The sequence below is a fragment of the Lutjanus erythropterus genome, chromosome 5 (genome assembly GCF_056507025.1).
Source record: "Lutjanus erythropterus isolate fLutEry1 chromosome 5, fLutEry1.hap2, whole genome shotgun sequence".
NCBI classification, from domain to species: Eukaryota; Metazoa; Chordata; class Actinopteri; order Lutjaniformes; family Lutjanidae; genus Lutjanus; species Lutjanus erythropterus.
Window position 1 is genome coordinate 20,485,595 of NC_139321.1, and position 21,356 is coordinate 20,506,950.

A 21,356-nucleotide genomic window follows, 5' to 3' on the forward strand; every position below is an offset into this window, starting at 1 on the left:
TGTTTTTTTGTTTTTTTTTTACTAAGGCAGAGTAAAAATAGTTAGCATATCCCAAAAAAATGAAAATGTAGCGCATGTCAAGTTTTGTGACATGAGTTAAACAAGTGAAAATAAGAGAAATGTGAGTATTTTGTCCTCCTTGACCTGGCAACTTGAGATCTGCTACCTTTTCAATTTTGGGGAAGATGCTCACTGGAGTTTGAGTTCAGCACTTCACTGAGAACTCACTGTTCAAGGGCAACCTCATTTCCTAAATATGCAGAATAATCTTTTTGTTCATGATATACAAATTATACTACAATGTGTTTTTGTGTCCCAGACTTGTTGCTGCGCCAGTACATTTCCTAAAACTTTAGCTTTACCTGACTTGTTATAAGGGTTATTGCTAACAAATAACTGTTCTAGCTAATCTAGGTCTCTCTACATGGACAGCAACAAACAGTTACAATCTAATACCATATTACAGATTAAATGTGAGCAAAAAATTGATATGCAATTACAGGAATTAATAATAAGTGTCTTACCGTCAACCAAACGTGAACTTTCATCTGTTATGTTTCTGTGTGACGTCAACAGACCACAAATTTGTAAGTCTTGCACAAAAATTTTGTAGGCTTTCTGAGTTGTTGTTCCAACTTCAGGGGGTGTGCACGTCACCTTTTCCAGTCAGAATCTCATTTTTCCAATTATTCCCAATACCACGTAAACGCAGAAAATGTTTCTGCCCATTGCTGACTGTGTTTTCATACTTACTCTGGCTCAATAATAATAATACTAAATAACTAATCAAGGCTGTGGCAGACCAGAAAAGGTAAAATCACTGATTTGGTTAGTATGGAGAGAGCCATGTTTGGCTTCTATAGCAGCTTCTTGTCAGAAAAGGCTGTCTAAGGGCAAAGAATAAAGGTGAAAATGTTCTACAGTGTACACTTGAACTGATACTGACTGTTTTTAGGTGTACCTTTTTTACTGACCTTGTCCAAGCAGTACTTTCTTTTAGCTTTCATGCTGGTGCTCCTCTCTGCTTGTCCAAACTGGAGGCGCACTGACCACCATCTACTTTAGGTAATACACCGATAACTAAGAGCTATCCCTTAAATAAATGTGTCTGAAGACTACAGACTACAACCAATAAACATGAGTGTTTTCCATTTTTAGCAGTTCAAACAGGAAGAGGCCTACAGTATCAGGACAAAGTTCATCTGAGATCCATTTATGGTTTCTTGAAAGTAGCTGTTAAAACTTTGTCATAACTTAAAATGTAATGACTCAGACAAATCAAAATGTTCAATATGTCTCCATTAGACGTCATTTTGTTCATTTCTGTACATCAACAGTATAGAAAAAATAAATTTGATTCGATACTTACAGGCCCTATAAGAGGCATGAGTTGAAATGCACTGTAATAACTCAAACAGTGGCATTATTGACAACTGTGCAATAATTGCGACATATGATCCATCCAGTTCTCAATACACTCATGTGACCTGACAGCATTACTGCCTCTCACATCAGGGAGATAATGTAATGAAGCAATGACAGAGTGTGTGTGTGTTTGTGTAGATGTATGTGCCTAGAGACTATGTCATTTCTTAAGTGGGTCCATTATGTTTGCGGTCAATTAATGGTAACCTAATACAAGACAAGATACACATAAACACACGTACGCTTTGGTCGTACAAACTAGTCCACAAGCTTTCAGCCTGCATGTAACTCTACCGTTCATCACAAAGACACATATAAGCATTCCTGTAATGGTCAATAATACTGTGAAACCTACACAGCCGCAAATACGAGACACTATTTGTCAGATCGAAGACACGGACGGACATCGAGAGGGAGCGGAGGGCTGTCAGATGGATTTCTTCATGAAAGAGGAAACCATTGCGAAAGTGATCGTCACACAACAGGAAGGACTCTGTGTAAACACATTCACACTCAATCTGTCTTTGACTGCTACATTTAGGACATGCCAGCGCTCCCAAGATCACGTGAACACAACTTTGCACATAAACACACCACATGACAGGCTCCATCTGTCGGTTAGAGACAGCGGTGACGGTCGTTTCCTAATGGAAATATCTCTATTACTGGATGGATTGCTGTGAAACATCATACAGATGTTCATGTTCCCCAGTAGATGGATCTGACTGGGTATGCTCCATTTCAGTTCACCAGTGCACCACTAAACACATGAACAGTGAGGGCTGAATGAAGCAGAGCGCTGCTGTGCCTCATGCGTAAATGCCCACAACCCATCCCACGGCTGTAACTGCAGTCTACACATCACTAATAGTTTCACCTATTAAAACTGCATATGTAAAATTGGCAGTAAACAGAAACAGACTGCAACAACAGAATCCATAGCCATATTGGCCACTAACATGGCTGCAGGGTCTCGTTTTCTCAAAACGCTTTTCGATGCATCTTAGCCTTTCGTCAACACACAAACAGCGTTTAGACCACTAAAAACTGAGCATTTTGACTCAGTTTTCTTTTGTTGTGTTTACAGGGAAACCGGCGTATGGGGCTTGTTGCGTCAGAGTTTGTGAGGTTGTCTCCTGTCTTTGACGTCAGTATACGCTGTCATCTCCATGGTTACCCTGTTTGTTTCCAAAAGGGGCTATTTTGTGCGACGGGGAATAGCCTCAGCTTACACAGAGTTGGCTATAAGCATCAGTGGCCAGTGGCATTATCTGTTAGGACACTGTGAACAGTTGTCATGTTTTCCTGCCTCATTGTTACAATATGCTACGTTTTTTAAGCTTCTTATTTAAAATGTTTTTAAAAATACCTATGTACATGTGGACAAGGCTTAAGACTTAGAAAAGGAAGTGCAGTGGGAATCACAGAGATCTTTAAGGACAAATCAATTCAGGTGGTTCAGCGGAGCAGGAATTAATGTCAAAAATGTCAACATGATGGGTTATTCTCAGAACACTCCTTCAGTCTCTCTATAGCAGGAGGACTATCTTGCAACAACCGAAAACGTCCAAGTGGAAGTGAACCACACATCCGGTGGCATTTGGCTCTTAAAAACCATCCTGTCTGACCCCAGTATAGCAGCCCTTTCACAAACCACGTAAAGGCCTCGGCCTCCCGTCTGAAACCACTGTCTCTCAAACGTTCATCAGTGATGTCATCTAGCTCACCCTGATAACACACTCTCCCAAACCGCCCGGCCTGGTTAAATGGGTCTGATGTGCAAAATGAGTGCAGATAGGAATCCTCTGGGATTTCTGAGAGTAAGAATACAGTAAAAGCTTTTGGTCTTACTCTTTTCACTGGTTTTCACAGTCACTAAAGTAATATAGTAAAGTATGGCCAGGATTTTAGGTCTGCATGTGGCTTTTATTCTTGGTCTGATTAGAAAAATGGCTGAAACACAGGAATATGATGAACTGTGACGTTACAAGTTCACTCCTGACTATATGTATATATATATATATATATATATATATATATATATATATATATATATATATATATATATATATGTATATGTATATGTATATATATATATATATATATATATATATATATATATATATATATATATATATATATATATATATACACACACACACACACACACACATACATATGGCATTTGGTGTATGTATATATATATATATATATAAAAATGAATGAGAGTCAGTATCACCCAGCCTTGTTTCTATTAAAACCCTGCAGCATGAAACAAGAGTTGTGTACAAAAAAAAAATCCACTGGAGTGAAAATTTATTAAAAATGGTTCATTTATTTATTCAAGCCTGAAAACATGACATGACAATACACAAAACACATAATTGCAGTTTTTAAATGCTTTACACAGGAGGAACAAAATATTGTATCAACTAATAATAAACTCCTACACTCCTCATCGCTAGAAAACTACAACAACCAAAGACCCATGAGTGAGACGAAGAAAACCATTCACAAATTCTTTGTAGAAATCTGGCACACCAGCGTACCACAATTTCACTGAGCTGTCAGTAGGAAAACACACTCAACTCTTGCGTAAGCTTTCAGTCTGTCACAAGATGTGTTTGTACTCTTAAAACAATACGTGAAGAAGAAAAGAAAAACACAGCTCAAGTCTGTTATTTGTCTGTCAGTTCATCCCACTGAATGGGAGTATAAATGTTTGGTCCTTGGTTTGTGAGTATGATGGGTGAAAGTGTGTTTGTTTAGTCAGACATTTCCTCTGAGCTGGCAGGTGTGGACACAGCCTCTTCCTCCTCGTCTTCTGATTCCTGGTTAAAACATTAAGGAATGGGGTTAAATACAGCAAGCAGTGTGTGTGTGTGTGTGTGTGTGTGTGTGTGTTATTACATTTTCTCCTCCTCCTCAGTATCGGCCTAAAAGATTTCAGTATTGGTCCGTTTACAGCTGAATCACAGTGATATCAGTGAATTCTGCTTCACGATATTGTGCAGATATCTCTCGTACATTTTATTTCTTTCCCTCACACTCTTACCTGTGACATCTCTTTATTTTCAGTGTTCTGTGTTCGCCTCTCCCCTGCAGCTCTCCCTTCATCAGATCTGCATACTAGCAAGTAATATTTCAACGGTCCCTAAATCAACTTGTAAAGCAAACTTAGAAGTAGTGGAAAACAACGTTGCACTCTAACGTGTCTACAATTACAAAATATGTACTTTACCTGATGGATTTGATAATGATTTCGCTGTCTGATAATCACATTAATCATTACTGGCTTTACCTTCTTCCTCTTGGACTTGCTCTTGTGGTCAGAGTCTGATGAACTCTCCTCGCTGGTTTCAATGAACTCTCGACTCTTGAAGCTGTCGTTGCCTCCCCGCTCCTTGTCCTTATCTCCCCCTCCAGACTTCCTCTTCTTCTCCTTGTCCTTTTTACCTGCAGATTTTTTGCTCTCCCTTACAGAAGAAAGGTGAGAACAAAAAAGTCATATATATATTCAAGACTGGTTGTAGAAAGGAAAAAGAAATTCTGTGTTTCTAGACTTACTTCTTGGAAACGGAGGTTGATCCTCCACCGCTCTCCTTGTATTCTTTCTTTAATTTGTCGTACTGCCTCTTGGCCTCTCCTGCCTTTCCTTCCCACTCCTGAAGGAAACAGAAAAGCAGGAATGTGTGAATCAGAGGAATGAAGAAAAAAAAATCATGAGACAATTTCAACTGCACACGTCATTGGTTTGTTGAAATATTGCTCTTCATATCACTCAACACAAACACCGACTGTCTGGACCATGTGCAGTTATCAGCACTTTACTCAGAGTTGCATTTACAGAACACTGGAAAGATGTATATTCTAATTGTGCCTTTGTGTGTCTATATTCCACATTTATTCACCATCACACTACTCGTATGTACGACCTCTATAATTCTGTACATGTGCAATATCCAGAAGTGCAATATTACATCAAATACTTATATCTTTATCTTATTCTTGATTTTTAATTGTCGTTTGATGCATGACTGCACCAATAATGTTGCTACTCAATTTTGTTTTACTGTACTTTACTCCCTGTATGACAGCAACTCTACAATGAATGCAGAGAAAGTTATTTTGGGAGCAAACCTCAGCTCTGATCTGCATTTGACCTTTAAAACACAATTACACAAGTACAAGGTTCCTACAGTTTCCATTAAATTCCATCCAAAAATCCATATTTTTCCGGATTTCTCAGTAGATTTTTCAGACATCTGGCTTTATTTATCAATTAGAAATGCTTTTTTTTTTTTTTTTTTATTTCAGACTGCCAACCACCCATCAGAAAACTCACATTCAACCACTGTGGCTGTTGCATCCTATGCTGAAAGTTGGACAATGTTCCACTGTCAAAAATCTCTGCCCAATAGAGCTTTCAGTGATATCTAGCTCGCTCTGGCCTGTTCTCTCTCACTGAGCTCAACATTTTGGCTCCTGGAAATTACTCAAATCAAATTCCATACTTTTCCCATTCTGTGTAGGAATCCTGCAACTAAAAAAATAAACTGAAAGGATCATGTCTACAGCTTGCTTATTTTGCTTTTACATCACTGTACGCTCACAGCTAAACTCTGAAGACAATTATAAAATGCAAACTAAAACTATTAAGTTAAATATCTAGTGTTGTGACAACAGAGGAGGAAAACTGAATCAAACTCTCTCTCCTCCTCATTCTCCTGTCTCACCTCCTTCTCTTCTTTGCCCAGTTGTCTCCACATCTCTCCGGCCTTCTTGGATATCTCTGTGATGGAGATGCCCGGGTTCTCTGACTTGATTCGCTCGCGGCTGTTGTTGAGCCACAGCATGTAGGCGCTCATAGGCCTCTTGGGGCCACCTTTATCTTTCTGCTTCTTCTACTCCAATTGAAGAAAAACAAGGACGTTTACAGGTAAACGTGTGCAATTATATAGACTTCTATAGACTGTGCACATTTTAAAAACTGGTGGGGAGAAAAAGAAAAATTGCTGCTTGAATCTACTTCATTAGAAACTTAATATTCACTCTCTCTTTTTCTTCTAACTGCTCTCTCACCTCTTTGCGTGGTTTCCTTTCTTTTTTCTCCTTTACCACTTTGGCTTTTTTGGGCTTCTTCTTCTTTGCACTCTCATCCTCGCTATCGTCTGCATCTTCACTGCTGTCGCTTGCTGAGGCATTGCTGTCGTACCTGATTGATGTCAGAGGAAAAACAGAGTGGGAAACTTACATCAGCTGAGTGAAAGGAGGCAGGGTTAAAGAAGTTTAAAGAAAAAAGTCACTCACTCTTCTGCAATGTCATCATCTTCTTCTCCGGGGTTGAACGACTCATCTGAAGTGTGAAACGGGACAGAAAAGCTTCCAGTCAAACCTGCTGATATTCTGTACATGCATGGCCTTCTTCTGTCGTCACACTAAGACTGTTACTCACCGCTCTCGCCCCCTGATTCGTCGCTGTCAATGCCCTCCTCTCTGATCTTGCCCTCGGCCTTCATCCTCTCCAGGTAGGCATCATGCTGGTCATCGTCTGAGTCGCTGTACTCGTCAATGTTACCCTTCATGCCCTGAAAGGAAAGCGCACAGTCAACAACAACCCCAAAACGACACAACCCACAACGGGAGACTCTTTTAAGATGAACAGTCAGACAAAGCTCATCCTGATTTCAAGGCTGCAATTAACCATTACCTTCACAATCAATTAATTATTTAGCCCAAGTTGCTTCACCTTTATCCAGTTCAGTGTAGCATTACGCACACGCGTACACACGTACGCACGCACACACACAGAAAACCGTAAAAGACTTTCCCACACAGAATTTACTTGGGTCCAAGTATATTAACAGGCATCCAAGCCTGTTTATTCAATTAATAAAACAAAATATTATTATTATTATTATTAAAAAATGTACAGAACAGAGAAACAGAAAGAGGCGGGGCAAGTCGGTGTGTGTGCGCAGTAGGAGACATGTAGGTGTTTAGAGAACTGAAGGGAAGAGCGAGGTGAGCAGATTAAAGTAGTTTGTGGGTAGAACCTAATACTGTCCTATCACAGCTTATCATTCTGCATCATGTCAGCGTATATGCTGTCCAATAAGCATGTGTCCGAAAACAGTTTCTGTAAACGGAACATAATGCAGATGTTTTTATTTGTTAGCTTTATAGGCAGCCTTTTAGTTATATTTGACCCCTTTTCTTAAATCAGGTTTAAAATAGCCATACATTTTGCACTATTTGTGTTTTTTATTATAGTTATTTATAATTATTAAAGACACCAACACATGTTTTCTCTTTCAGTGCCCTGATATCATTTTGGACAGTCACGTAACATATCTTTTAAACATACTAGATCACTGCTTTATATTCTATATAACGAATGTCGGTCAAGATATCAATATCGGAATTTTTTACTCCCCAATATTGGTATTGGCCCCGAAACTCCAGTACTGCACAGGCTCTATTTATAAGCTAAGACTAAAACACGGTGGAGAATTAAGCAGAATTGAAATGGCCAGTTACACTGTCATTTTGTGAGAAACACTGTATTGTAATGTTATCAATAAAACCAAGCCGTTTCCTTCCTCTTCCATGTGGTCTTTCCCATCTTCATGCATCAATATCTGTGTCTGCCAGGGGACAGACAGACAAGTCAGGGAGGCTCTTATTAAAACAACAACAGGAAATGGAGAGCAGGCCCATTCATTTTCATTGACCCACTCTGCTGACCCTGTCACCATGGCAACAGATGGGCTTGTCACAGTAAAACTCAGCTGGTGCATCGACTGTGTTGTCAGTCAGACCGGATACTTGTACGTGTCAACAGATGGCAGTAAGGGTAATGGGATCAGTACTGCCTGCGTGAGGCAGCGGTCATGATGACAGCTGAGTCGAGAGTTAAAGCACACCAGAAGCCCCCGGGCCACACATTAGTCAGCACGATGCAAACACAGACACACACTCAGTTATCATCACACACTCCTTCAACCTTCATGTCCCCATGATTAGTCACAAATCACTCAGGATATATCAGTTTCCACACCAACTGAATTGGTAACTTCCAACCAAAATCAAGAATGAGGGACACAATCATCCGTAACCCACACGCGGCAGCACGCCATGCAAGCAGAAATCACTCCACACCAATAAAATCAAGCATCTAATCCACACATGTGACGCCCGTGACCATACCCACCTTCTTCTACAGGGGTACAAAGACAGACACAGAGGAGAAGGGCAACAAGCATCAATATCTAGGAAAGAAGTCTGACAAAACTGAAATCTTTGCTCACAAACTGGGAGATGTTTAAATGACAAACCAGTTACCTCTTTGAAGCCTCTGTTCTTGATGTTGAGCTTCTTGGCGTTGACGAAGTCAAACAGTTTGCCGTACTCTTCTCTGAAGAAAAAGAGACACGGGTAGACAAGTTCAGGGCTGGGTGATCATGTATGACGAGAAGTTGTCGCATTTATCTCAACAACAAAGGATGAAACTAAGTTGTTTTTTAAATACTGTATATAATATTTCTGTTCTCATGGCTGCCTACTTTGTAAAAGTTTGTACAGCACCCATTCTTGAGATTAAATCATGTCCTACTGATACCAACACTCTCATTCCATTTTTTTTGTGAAAATGTATACTTTAAGGATTTATATATATGAAAGAGATGCAATTTTTGAAAAGTTTTGGTCTGCTTTAATTCTAATTTCTAAATTTGCTCTGTGCCAGAAAACACCGCTTATGAAACAAGATATAGATATAAAAATGTGCTATTATAATCATTTTGGTTTTAAAATGGCTGTTTGTTTGTTGTTTATGAAAATGTTGGCCCCTTAAAGGTGTGTCCCAGATTTCAACCAGCTCTGTCAGATTAAATCGGGCATAAAAAGGTTTAGCTATACCCTGAGCTCCACTGTCTCACCTCCTGGTTTAAAAAAGACAAGAGTCCTTCTCAAGCACTGATAAGATTATTATTTTTCAACAAATTAATTTAATAATGTTGCTATCAGGTGTGTCTTGACCATTACATGTGAAATCCACAGCCCTTCTAAATCAAACTAGAATAAAAATGTGTATTTTGATTAGCATTAAGAAAACACTTTCTGTTCTGACACAATGTAGTTAAGTATGAGAAACTAAACTGCATGAAAATATGTGAATATCCAGGCAGGAATCTCATCTGCAGAGTTTTTTTTCATTCAATCTATTCAATAGCAAGCGTACTACGTACATTTAACCAATATGCAACCAGTATCTACTGCAATTAAAAGCTGTATACTGTGCCAGCCTTTAATACTTGCCAAGCTCCTAACACACGTATACCACTTTCAGGTGACTGTTGTGTACAGTTAGTTTGCTCTACAATTTTGGCGCTGCTGACTGCTGTACACACTTTGCCTGTGAACCAATCAAAGCAACTCTACAAAAATAAGTTGCAATTTAAGCATTTTTTCCACTGTTTGGATGTTTAACAAGCCTAACGTTAGTGTAGTGTCAATAGCAAAATCTGACTATCCAGATGTGACTGTGTTGAGAGTACGAAAGAGTGCAGCACAGATGTTTTTGTGTTATCGTTTTGGCCAGCAAGACTGTTCATAGCAAAGTGATTTCTGTTGCTTTTGGCAGTTGAACCAAAAACATATTTTAGACACATGGTGTATGTACAGCATTTTTGATTCAAAGATGCATACATAATATCAAAAAGAACATATTGTATTGTTATATGCAAACTGGTATCCTGGTTAGAATTATTTCTAAAGTATCCCAGAAAAAAATCATATTGTGGTTTTAGAAACCCAAAGACGCCTTCATCCATATTTTGAGATACTCTGATACTGTACCCTGTCAACACCTTATCCAGGTTTCTGCTGTCCGCCATGTGCGCAGCTGTGTCCTCGGCTCAAGTCGCAAAGCACATAGTGCGTACAACAGGAAATGAAAATAAAAGTCTGACAACACTGACGCGGTTGATGACTTTTAGTGCTTCTTGTTGTCCTTAAGTTCAGTTACGGTGGCAATATCTTTTTCGTTTGAGAAATACTATCATGACTTTAGAAAATATTTGGCAAATACATCATATTTTGTCAAGCAAAATCCCCTTTGATACAACAGCAAACAGGCCTTCACCAGAGGCTGGGTGTGACTTTAATATAGAAAATTTGTGAGAGGAGAAGCTCGGTCAGAGCCACCTGCTTAAGAGACCCCTCCTGGCTCTAATTGTTTTTGGTTTTTTTTGTTTGATCTCGGTGGATTCTTGCAATGCCATTAGGAGCACGAGGCAGACCCAGAGGAACGGCTGTCAGGAAGATACAGTGACAGTTTCAAAATGTCAAAAAGTTATTTTGATAAAAGTTACCTACTGAGCCTTTAAATGCATCTTTTGTCACACAGATTATTGTTTGTTTTCAAAGATTTTTTTCTTTTGTTTTATTTATTTAAAGTCCTTTTTTGTTGATATCTTCAATCAATTTAATGTGGGGGAAAAAGGAGATAAAGATATGCCTACACCAATGTAAATGAGCAGAAACCTGGACAACATAGTCTATATGGGAGTAGAATAACGAGATTCTTCTCAGATCCATGTAAACACTGTATCCTGATCATGTAAAAGTTTCTGTATCCTCACCTCTCAATGCTGCTGAAGGTGTACTGATTTCCCTGCTTGGTCTCGATCTCGAAGTCAAAGGACCGGGTCGTGGTTGTGCCTCGGGCGAAGTTGACACAGGAGATCTCCTCAAAGCGCAGGTGCACGGGTGGCTTGTGGACATAGATGAAGCCCCTCTCCAGGGGGTAGAGGAGGCCTGAGGATGCCTTGTAGGAGCAAGTGATGCACTGAGCTCCAGAGTGACTGTGAAGGAATGACGTACGTTTAACAGGATTTACTGAAATATAGAAGAAAATGTGTGTTGAATGCATCGATTTTTTAGGTTCCTACCCTTGGAAGTTTCCAGGCACAGTGATCTTGCGGTTGACCAGAGCCTTCATCACCCTGCTGACCATCTCATACAGAGACCCAGACATGTTTTTACTGAGTTTGCCCTCAAAACGGCGCTCCACGTCTTCCCTGTTAGACACAAACAAGAAAGGATACGGTTATTATCTTGAAAATAAACACTGTAAGCGATTTTTGGTTTTTGTAAGTAAGTATCAAACAAAAGAAGAAGTCACTGGAGCCAGTGTGACCACACTGAAATAACTCCACCAGATATTTGCTTCCCCCTGGTGGATACACGCTTTACAACATCAAAAAGTGTGTAATGAATACACACAGCTTGTGTTATCATAAAGCTGTGTCAAGTTGTGTTACCATGACAGGAGCCTTGCATTTGGCTGCACACAGCCTTTAAAATGTTGGTGTCCTTAACTGTCCCATACTCACTCGCTCATGTTGAGGGTGAGACTGATATCCTCTTCCTTGGAGAAGAGCAGAATGAGGAAGTGATAACGTGTCTGACCCTGCTTGATGGGAGGATCCAGACTGATCTATTGTGACGACACAACAGAGAAAGACAGAGTGTGAGAAGAAATAAGAGAAACAACATGGGGAAAATACTTGTTGGGCTGCAAAAAAGTCAAACTCAAAAGAAGTCCACTTACCACAAAGAACATCTGCCTCTGATCCTTGTGCGGCAGCAGGAATAGACGGAGGACGGTCGTGTATGGAATCTTGTAGTCAAAGGTCTTACCGTGGAGGTGAAGGAAAGTCGGGTAGATACGGATGTCGTATCTGAGTGAAGGGAAAAGAGAAATCGGAGAACAGTTTAGCCAATTCTTAATGAAGGTGAATGGTGTACTGTAGTTGAGGGAGTTGAGCACTAGCCCTGTCATGTTTGGACATCTATCTACCAGTGTGGCTTCCAATGCCACCACTACTTTCATTAATTTATGTGTTATGTAGATTTCAGGGTTAGTTTTCAATTGATGGATAACAATAATGAAATAATCTGTGATGTCTTTGTTTGAAGTGTTGATTCTGTACCTTCCTCTGGGTGTGAGACACTGCAGCTCTTTGAAGATACACACAGCATCTCCTGTGGCCTGGATCACATCAGCCTTAGACAACACACTCTGGGCAAACGCCTGCAGGAGACGGCACACATTTAGCACCATTATAAATGCAGATTTAAAACAAAAAACAGCTGGTAGAAAATGATGTGGCTCATCCTCACCTCAACAGGATCTTGTCGTTCGTCAGACTGGCTGGGCGGGACGTAGAATCGGACCTCCATGAGGGAGACCTCAGTGTCATCATTCTGATGAAACTCTAGAGTGACTTCGTTCTTCCCCGTGGCACACTGGGACACATTGGACAGCGGGATCTCGAACGCTGTATTGTCGTTTACATCAAATGATAACAGTGGCCCTGTGATGTGAGAGAGGTTTGAGAAACAAGAAAATCTAATGTCAGCAGCAGCTCATAAAAACAATAATCCTCTTTTTCACTGAGGCATCAACATTATTAAATGTCTAGGTCGTTAGGGAGTGAAATTAAGATGAGGCAGGCATTAAGACTTTCTGAATTCTGGAAATAAAAGTTATAAAAAGAGATCAGTGAGTGAGATCTTTACAGATCATTTGGGTTCATAAAAATACACGCGGAATCATTGAGAATAAACGGATCTTCACGTCATAGTTAGTAATTTTCAGAACAGAAAATACACTAGAGCTGAAACAAATTAACATAAATTCTTTCTGATATAAGACAGTAAATGGAATACCTTTGTATTGGTAGCTTTTTCTGATATTTCAAAGATAAAACATTTAATCAACAATATAAACTGCGGCTTAATCGATAATGGGGCTGCAACTAACGATTATTTTTGTTGTCGATTAATCTGCTGATTGTTTTCACAATTAACTGATTAATCATTTAGTCATTAAAATGTTGAAAATCGTGAAGAACGCTCTTCACAATTTCCCAGAGACCAGTGATGTTTTCATATTTCTTCTTTTGTCCAACCAAAAGTCAAAAACCTAAAGGCTCTTCATTTATCGTCATAAATGACAAAGAAAAGCTGCAAATTTTATTTTAGGTAGTGTGTGACATTTCTGCTTGAAAAATGACTGAAATGATTACCCAATTATCAAAATAGTTGGCAATTAATTTATTTTGATTGACTAATCAATTAATCATGTGGTTCCTGAACTTTATGTCAAGGACCCAGACAAGTTAAGTTCCTTGTTCTTCCAACCTCCAAAATAAAAATAAAAAAACACAACAAACCCGACAACCCACTCAAGGGCCCCTGTTGTTCCCTGGAACCCAGTTTGAAAACCACTGGTTTAATCGATTAATCACTGCAGCTCTGATCAATAGTGATCTTGCAGTGGCAGTACTGGTGAGGACGTTGGTTGTTGAGCGTGTATTTATTACCTGAGAACTTGGCTGTTCCCCAGTTCCATCCCTTCACACACATGTCCTTCTCTGCCAGCTCCACCTTGTAGTTTGCCTTGAAAAACTCAGAGATCTTCTCAAAGTCCTGATGGACAAAAGAGGAAGAGGGGGGGACAAAGATGCGGTGAGACACAAGGTAAAGCAGAAAACAAAGATGACAAGAGAGGAGGTGATGGAAAGAAGAAGGGAGTAAATAAAACATGAAAGAGAAGGCGGCTTCATGTTAGCAAGGCAGTAACACACTGGCACTGCATGGGTCAACGCTTGGAAAAACACCCTCCGAAAGAGGTGAGGGGATGGAGGGCTAATTAATCACAACGCAATTATAACCGCGCCTGCCGCTGAGGCCTCTTGGGAACACGGGAGGTGAACGTAATCCATCTGCCCTCTCTGTCCTCCTCCCCTCCACACCGCTGCTGACAATCAGCCTGTTTATTTATCCTGCAGGCCTGCTTACAACTGGACAGGACACACACTCACGCAAACACACACACACACAGCGACAAACACATGGTCAATCACACACATACACACTCGCAGGCACTGTCCTCGTAGTACGCACACATGTGGAAATGATTGTGTGTGCAGAATGAGAATGAGACTCTGTGGGAAACAGAGTTTACGCACCTGGATATCTGCCTGTCCATAAGGTTATTACAGCCAATTAGAGCCCAGAGAGTCCGGTTGTGTGTCAGTACGTGTGTGTTTCATCAGATTCATCAGTGTGTTTGTTAGCCTGGATTAAGGAGTTGTTTAGATAGGAGAACATGTGTGAGCAGATGTGTGAATGCATGAAAATCAAGAGTTTGTGCAGAAGTGGCCTGTTTGTGTTGATGTATGAATGTGAGAGAGAGAGAGAGGTAGAGAGAGAGTGTGTGTGTGTGTGTGTGTGTGTGTGTGTGTGTGTGTGTATGTGCATGTGTGCGTTCACTCCCTTTGTCCTCATCAGGCCTGCTGCTGGTGAGTGTTTCTCTACTCCTCGTTACAGTTTTGGCAGATTTGTTGTTGCTCAGCTCATTTAATCATAATAAACACAGACCCCCCACAGACACACACAAAGAGTCTTAATCAACATAACCACCCGTCTGTCTTTTATTACAACATTTTTCAACCATGTTGTCGCAGCAACCTTCAACCTCTCATTTGTTTAAACTGTGAACAGAGAAACTGGTGTGAAAGTGTGAAAAACTGGACAGCGTGTTCCTGTTTCCACATCTTTGTGTCTGTAGAGCTGGAACTTCCTGTTGGCTCCCAGCACTAGGGTTGTCAAAAGTTTTAATAATTTAATATGTTTTTAATTGCACAGGTTTAAAATGATACTAATGATCAAAGTGCTCATTTGAGACCTTATTTTAAGTCTTTCTTGTGCAACCTGAAATTCGGCTTGCAGCAAAACCAGATACTGTTCAGTGACTTTTTTGCCTGCATCAGCACAGTGTGCAGGTTATTCATTTAAAAAAAGGGGGGGAAAAATCCCACTGTCTGCCTAGGACTTATTTCTTTTTGCTGTGGTATCAAAGGAGGAATCAAGTATCTTTTTGTATCTTTTGTACAGAGTCAAGAAAATTTTATTCATCGTTTCCTTTTTTAATGATTGTGTTTGTAGAACTACAGCGTGGCCACTACACCAAAAACCAAACAAATACCAACATAAACACAATACTAGGATCTGCAGATATGCTAGCAAATATTGCTGATATGATACCCAAATTTCAGCGCTGATACAAAACTGTTTTTCCACTTTACTTGTAGGGTCCGACTGATACATCTGTTGACAGATATTATTGGCCGAATATCGGCCTATCACAATTACATGGCTGTCAGCAAATATGTATATGTTGTATTTCTTAGCTTTATATTCAGCCTTCTGTGTATCAGAATCTTTTACTTACTAATATTGATATCCTTAAAATTCAGTATTGGTAAGGCTCTCTAAATTTATAAATAAAGTTTTTGTACAAACACCTCTTATTCAATTAAAACTGAAGCTGGAATGATAAACATAAAACCAAACAGTTCTTCTTTTTGTCAAATGAAACTTACTAAAAACCAGGAAAGTCATGCTTTTAACTGTAAAATAGTCAACTGTGAATCATTTAAGAAAATTATGAAATGTGACAAGATTTGAAGGTAACTCTCAATACCTGACAGTATTCTTGATACATTTAATCTGATAATCAAAACAATCTGAGGTTTGTTATAAACCCCAAGACATGACCACTAAATCTTTGTTGTTTGTTAGTTATTCCATTGAAAAGAAGAAGAAGAAGAGAGCCAATCTGAGTGACAGGTCAATTAAAATATTAATGATTAACAAATATTTCTGATTAAGTGATTCATTGTTTGGTCTGTGTAACTTCAGGAAATAGTAAAAAATGGCCATCACAAACTGGTCTGTGCCAACAACATTTTGAGGTTCAATACTCAGTCCTATGATCAAAATACAACCGTATCAGGCAGCTGCATACATTCAAACCCACTCTCTCAGTGTAAACGATAATCTCGGGTCAGTTACAAATTAAACATGTAAGCAACATGAATAGAAGCGGCACAGAGACCACTACAAACACTACTCCACCAGAAGACAGTAACGTGAGCTACACAACAGCCTCTCTGGCAGAGAGCCAATGCCTTGCTCAGGGACACTTTGAGAGGACAGATGCATCAAAGCTTCTGTACAGCTCGCCAGCGGCTAAACCTCCAGCCAAGTCCCGATTACTGACACTGGCGGTGGGATAATAAACAATGACATCACGACCCGCACTCTGGGACAAGAGGATCCATCTTCTAAAAAATACACTGATTAACCCCGGGAGACACCACAGCTCGCAGCCACAGACTGCAGGTTATACCCGCTCCTCCATCTCCGTGTTTTACTTGCGTGCTGACATTCCCCATACACTCCAAACAGTGGGGGAAAAAAAAAAAAATATGGTGATAAAAAACAAACATGACCACATTTTTTTTTCTTGTCTGTCTGCTGAGCCAAATTGTTTGATATAAACACTGACTCACATGAGCCGATGATTACACTGTTTATGGAACACACATGCTAGCGTTGGTTTCCCTCATTAATCCCATTAGGAACTTTGGAGAGAAGAGCCGACTCATTCACATACTTTTGAAAACGAGAGACAAATTCAAGTGGTGGCCTTTTTCACAAGATGGTAGCGTTTTTCTGTAGAAATGTCTGACAAGAAAAGTTGTTTATTGGCGGTCCCCTTGCTTTTGTTACGTCTCCTGTCATAAACCCAGCACTGAGCAAACCAGCAGTGTGTGTCGGTCTGTAATATTCCACTGCTGCCTTGTTCTCCTCTGAGTAAGGTAACAATTATTTCCCAGAAACAGAAAAATGCAACTGGGGAGAAAGATTTAGTCTGCTGAAATACCACAGCAGGAAAAATACAGAGACCATCAGACAGAAGCTTGACAGTCCAATCAGTCTTCTAAAACTTAAAAACTAAAACTACTGCTACAATGTGCAAAGAAATAAATATATTTCCATGTAGCGTGCAGGAATGTCACACGCATTTAAACCAAAACACACTCACTGTGTCCCTGAAGCCGTCATATTTGTAGATGAGTCCCGTGCTGGTGCCCAGCTTGATGCCGTGACCTAAACACACTCGTCTCCACTGGGCCAGGTTAAGCTCACTGGCCGGGATGCTGTCCACCTTACCCGTCTTGCTGCTCTTATAAACCACATTTTGTTTGCTGAAACGCAGCCGTCCGTCATTCTGCAGTAACAAAGGAAAGAGACAGAGACAGATAAAGGACTTGTGTTAAAATAATAGTACAAATCTCAAAGAGTTTGTGTATAGTATATCTGAAAAGAACTCACTAATTGATTAGTCAACTGATAAAAATTTACTGATTAATCGTTCATGCAGTTTTCTTTGAAACAGAAATGCCAAAATGTCACTAGTTGCTATAATTTCTCAAATGTGAACATTTTCAGATTTTCCCAATTGTCTATGGTAATAAATATATTTTTGAGTTTTGGACTGCTGGTCAGACAAAAACAGACGGTCTGAAGTTGTCAGCTGAGCTTTGGGAAAATGTGATTGCCGTTTTTCACCTTTTCTAAAATATTATAAATCAAAAGACTACTTAAGATTAATAATTAAAATAACTGATAGTTTCTGCCCTGAATCACAGGTACAACTTCTTAATGATGATTTTGCAAGAAAATAATGATGGATCTTTTTCCTCACCCAACTTACAATACAAAACCAATTTTGCGCTCAAGCTGATGAACATAAATTAACTTTTATATTAAGTATAGAGTTGTCTATGGAACCACAAAGCAATGAATTCAAATGCCTTGTTTTACATCAATGATGTAATGCAGGTATGCATGGAAATATTTTTGAACAGCAGCAAAAATCTCAGAAAATAAAAAGCAGTTCTTTTCGTTTCAGACTTATACTGTCGTTATATGGTCTTTTTTTTTTAATTTAACCACATAGTGTTTTTGTTTTGTTATTTAGGGATGTAAAAACAATATTGGGGCTGATAAATTGTTGACCAATAATATTTATATTAATTTATCATTCCAATAATGAAATTATACCCACTAAATTTTTTGCTATAATGATTATGTAATTTGACAGACCAAAGTATTTATTTGCATTATCAGGCAAAATGCTCTATAAAAGCCAGAGCATGTTTGTGAAGTTTTTTATGTACTTACTATTAAAAAAACATGGAAAGGTCAGAGCTGTTCTTTGTTTTTGTTTTTAAAGTGATGTCAGATTTGGTTACATCAGAGTGGAGATGACACTGTATGAAATTATTGTGACCAAAATTATCATGGTTATCAGTGTTACTGGGGTATGTTAAAATGTGCTGACAATGTTCAAAAAGTTTTACATTGAAAACTTGTCCATAGTTTTGAAAAGGCATCATATCCTTTGTTATGTAAATGTTTTCACTGATGCAAAACAAACCCATGGGGCTGCTGCACCTGCATCTGACAGCCTGTTGCTAACTATAGTTAATGCTGGACAATACTTACTGCGGTTTATCACAAAACCAGTAATCGATTCATCCTGAGGTCAGAGCTATGGAATATTCCATCTTTGCTCACTACATCTTGGACTTTCTGGTCCCTCAGGTGTGCATAAACTACAGGCTAAATGAACTTCTTTTTGAAATACAAAAATGTGAAATCATCAGTAATGTAATTATAGTTAGTAGGTAATTATCAGTTGTCTATATCAGCTCAAAAGAATCCATATCGTGCATTCTGATTCGTGTGTACTGATATTGTTCAGAGCTGTTTTCCAGTCAGGTTCCTCTCTAGACATCAGTGTAAAGCGCAGAGGTGGTTGATGACGATACTGACCCAGGAGCCTTTGACCTCCTGGTAAATCTCGTTGAACTCCAGTGTGTCTCCCATCTCAGCTACAGGCGATGACTGACGCTCTGCAGACAGAAGAAAATGTATTACATAGAGTAACAGTTAACTATTACACGTTTATTATTGAGTTTTACATTGTAGTTTCAGTTTGGGGCATGAAGTTTCCATATATCCCTGGAAATGTTGATGAAAACATGGTGGTCAGACACGCAGTGACTAATGTAAAGGCAAACACTGAGTCAGACTGAGGAGAGAGAAACCTTCCATCTTGAGATAGTGTAAACTCTAAAAGCAGTGGGTTGTATTTATTTATTCATTTATTTTTTGCCAGCTTTGTTTGTCTTCGTCATGTTCACTTACACGTTAACCTAGCCACCACGCTCACAGTTCAAAGCACCGAGCAGAGCTAACTTAGCTAACAGTTTACGCTACTATTTGCTGTAAAATCCATACAGCGAACATCCCAACCGTCACTCTATTATGACATAAAACGGTTAATAACGGTTAACGTTAGGTTCCACCATTTTTTAAACACAAACGATAACTTACATCAATGTTGCGCCACTAACAAAAGCTAAGCTAACTACAACTGTAACAGGTACGCTTCTTTTAAGACACGCTGTTGCACTCAGCCTGCCTGTGTCATCTTATTGACAGAGTAAAAGACGAGACGCGCTACAGCACCGCTCCACAGAGACACAGCGTACATAAAATCGAGCGCTCCAGCAGAGCTAGGCCGGTGTAAAGAAATGAAGTGATGTTCAGAGTTAATTTAGCAAATGAATTAGCTCCAAATAAAGCACGTGGGCGATTTGCATACCCTTGTTACTTCAGTATATCTACAAATTAGTTTCTAAACAAGCGATAAAATACAGTTTGAAAACTTCACGTCTTACTGTCAATGTGATGAGCAGCTTCGCCTGTTTCCCGCGTGTAGCATCGGGAGCTAGCCCTACGTCACAGGAAGAAGCCAGGAGATCTCTATTTACTTCCGGTTTGGATAATACTTTTTATTTTATTCATTACAGCTTTAAATGAAAAACATAAAGTACACAACCCGCAGTGTCTTTGATGCAGATGTGTGTGCAGGGTTTAAATTCTCGAGTTACTCATGTTACCTGCCGTTTGAAGAAGTTGTTGAAGAGTCAGCGCCGCACGGCAGACTGCAGTGACCACACATCACCACTGGGTGGCAGACAACACAACTAATGAAATTTGGCTGCTTATGTTCCCATTCTATTCTATTCTATTCTATTCTATTCTATTCTATTCTATTCTATTCTGTTCTGTTCTGTTCTAACGTAAAACTGAACAAACTGCGTCTCTGTTAACAGTGAAAGGTGGATATAACACGATTTAAGCATACTAACTCACAGTGTAAATAGTTATTTAGATTTCTCATCATACAAAGCAGGCGTAATGTGACTGTGGGACTGAATCAAATGAAACTCAAAGGATAGGCCAGTGGTATTCAAACTTGGGTCTGGAGACGAACAGAGGTCTTCGACTGGATTTTAGGGGGTCCCCAGCAAAAGGAGGGTAATCATATATTAACTTTTATCACATTTCTGGGAAGTTGGAACAACAACAGAAGAAATTCATAGTGATCCTGGTTTGTTCATTGATCCACTATGACTTTATAATCTTCAAATGAAAAAAATAAATAAATTAAAATACGAATTCCTTAAGACAAAATCCTCTCAAATTTGGGGCCCATGGCCCAATGCGCATCTATTGTTTTGGCTCCATGACATGAAAAATTTGGCCTAGCTGGTTATTATGAAGGCAACTAATGACCATAATAACCTTGGGGCACAAATGTTTCTCCACACTGTGTGTGCTGTGTGCACGATTCTTGTACTTGCTCCTAGATTTGCTATAGTAGTAATTCGATTAGACAAACGTATTTAATAAAATAAATCAAATAAAACCCCCTAACTGAAATAAGGAACAGAGCCTCTTCAGAAAAACATGTCAAATAAGGCCCTTACCATGTCGGATGATATTACTCCTAAACAAATTTTCAATTAAATAAGAATAAACCAGTTGACATGCAGGGACCCTGGAACCTCTTGGAGCCCCTTAAGTTTCTGGGTCTGCAGGGGAGTTTCAGTCTGCACTAAAGACTGCAAGTGATTATTGAAGAATTTAATAAG

At 39.4% G+C, this 21,356-nt stretch overlaps 1 protein-coding gene across 1 annotated transcript; it reads right to left on the bottom strand.

Moving 5' to 3' along the window:
• Positions 1–3,740: 3,740 nt before the first annotated feature.
• Positions 3,741–20,175, bottom strand: ssrp1a (structure specific recognition protein 1a). Its single transcript, XM_084719084.1, has 18 exons — positions 20,097–20,175; positions 19,186–19,265; positions 17,390–17,575; positions 13,818–13,923; positions 12,613–12,806; positions 12,423–12,523; positions 12,041–12,170; positions 11,823–11,926; positions 11,379–11,507; positions 11,070–11,291; positions 8,770–8,842; positions 6,881–7,013; positions 6,736–6,781; positions 6,508–6,640; positions 6,162–6,329; positions 4,993–5,090; positions 4,727–4,901; positions 3,741–4,256 (listed from the first exon to the last, which is right to left on the bottom strand). Exons 2-18 carry the CDS (start codon positions 19,237–19,239, stop codon positions 4,191–4,193), a joined length of 2,118 nt encoding a protein of 705 aa, XP_084575210.1. The 5' UTR covers positions 19,240–19,265; positions 20,097–20,175; the 3' UTR covers positions 3,741–4,190.
• Between the last annotated feature and the right edge of the window lie 1,181 nt (positions 20,176–21,356).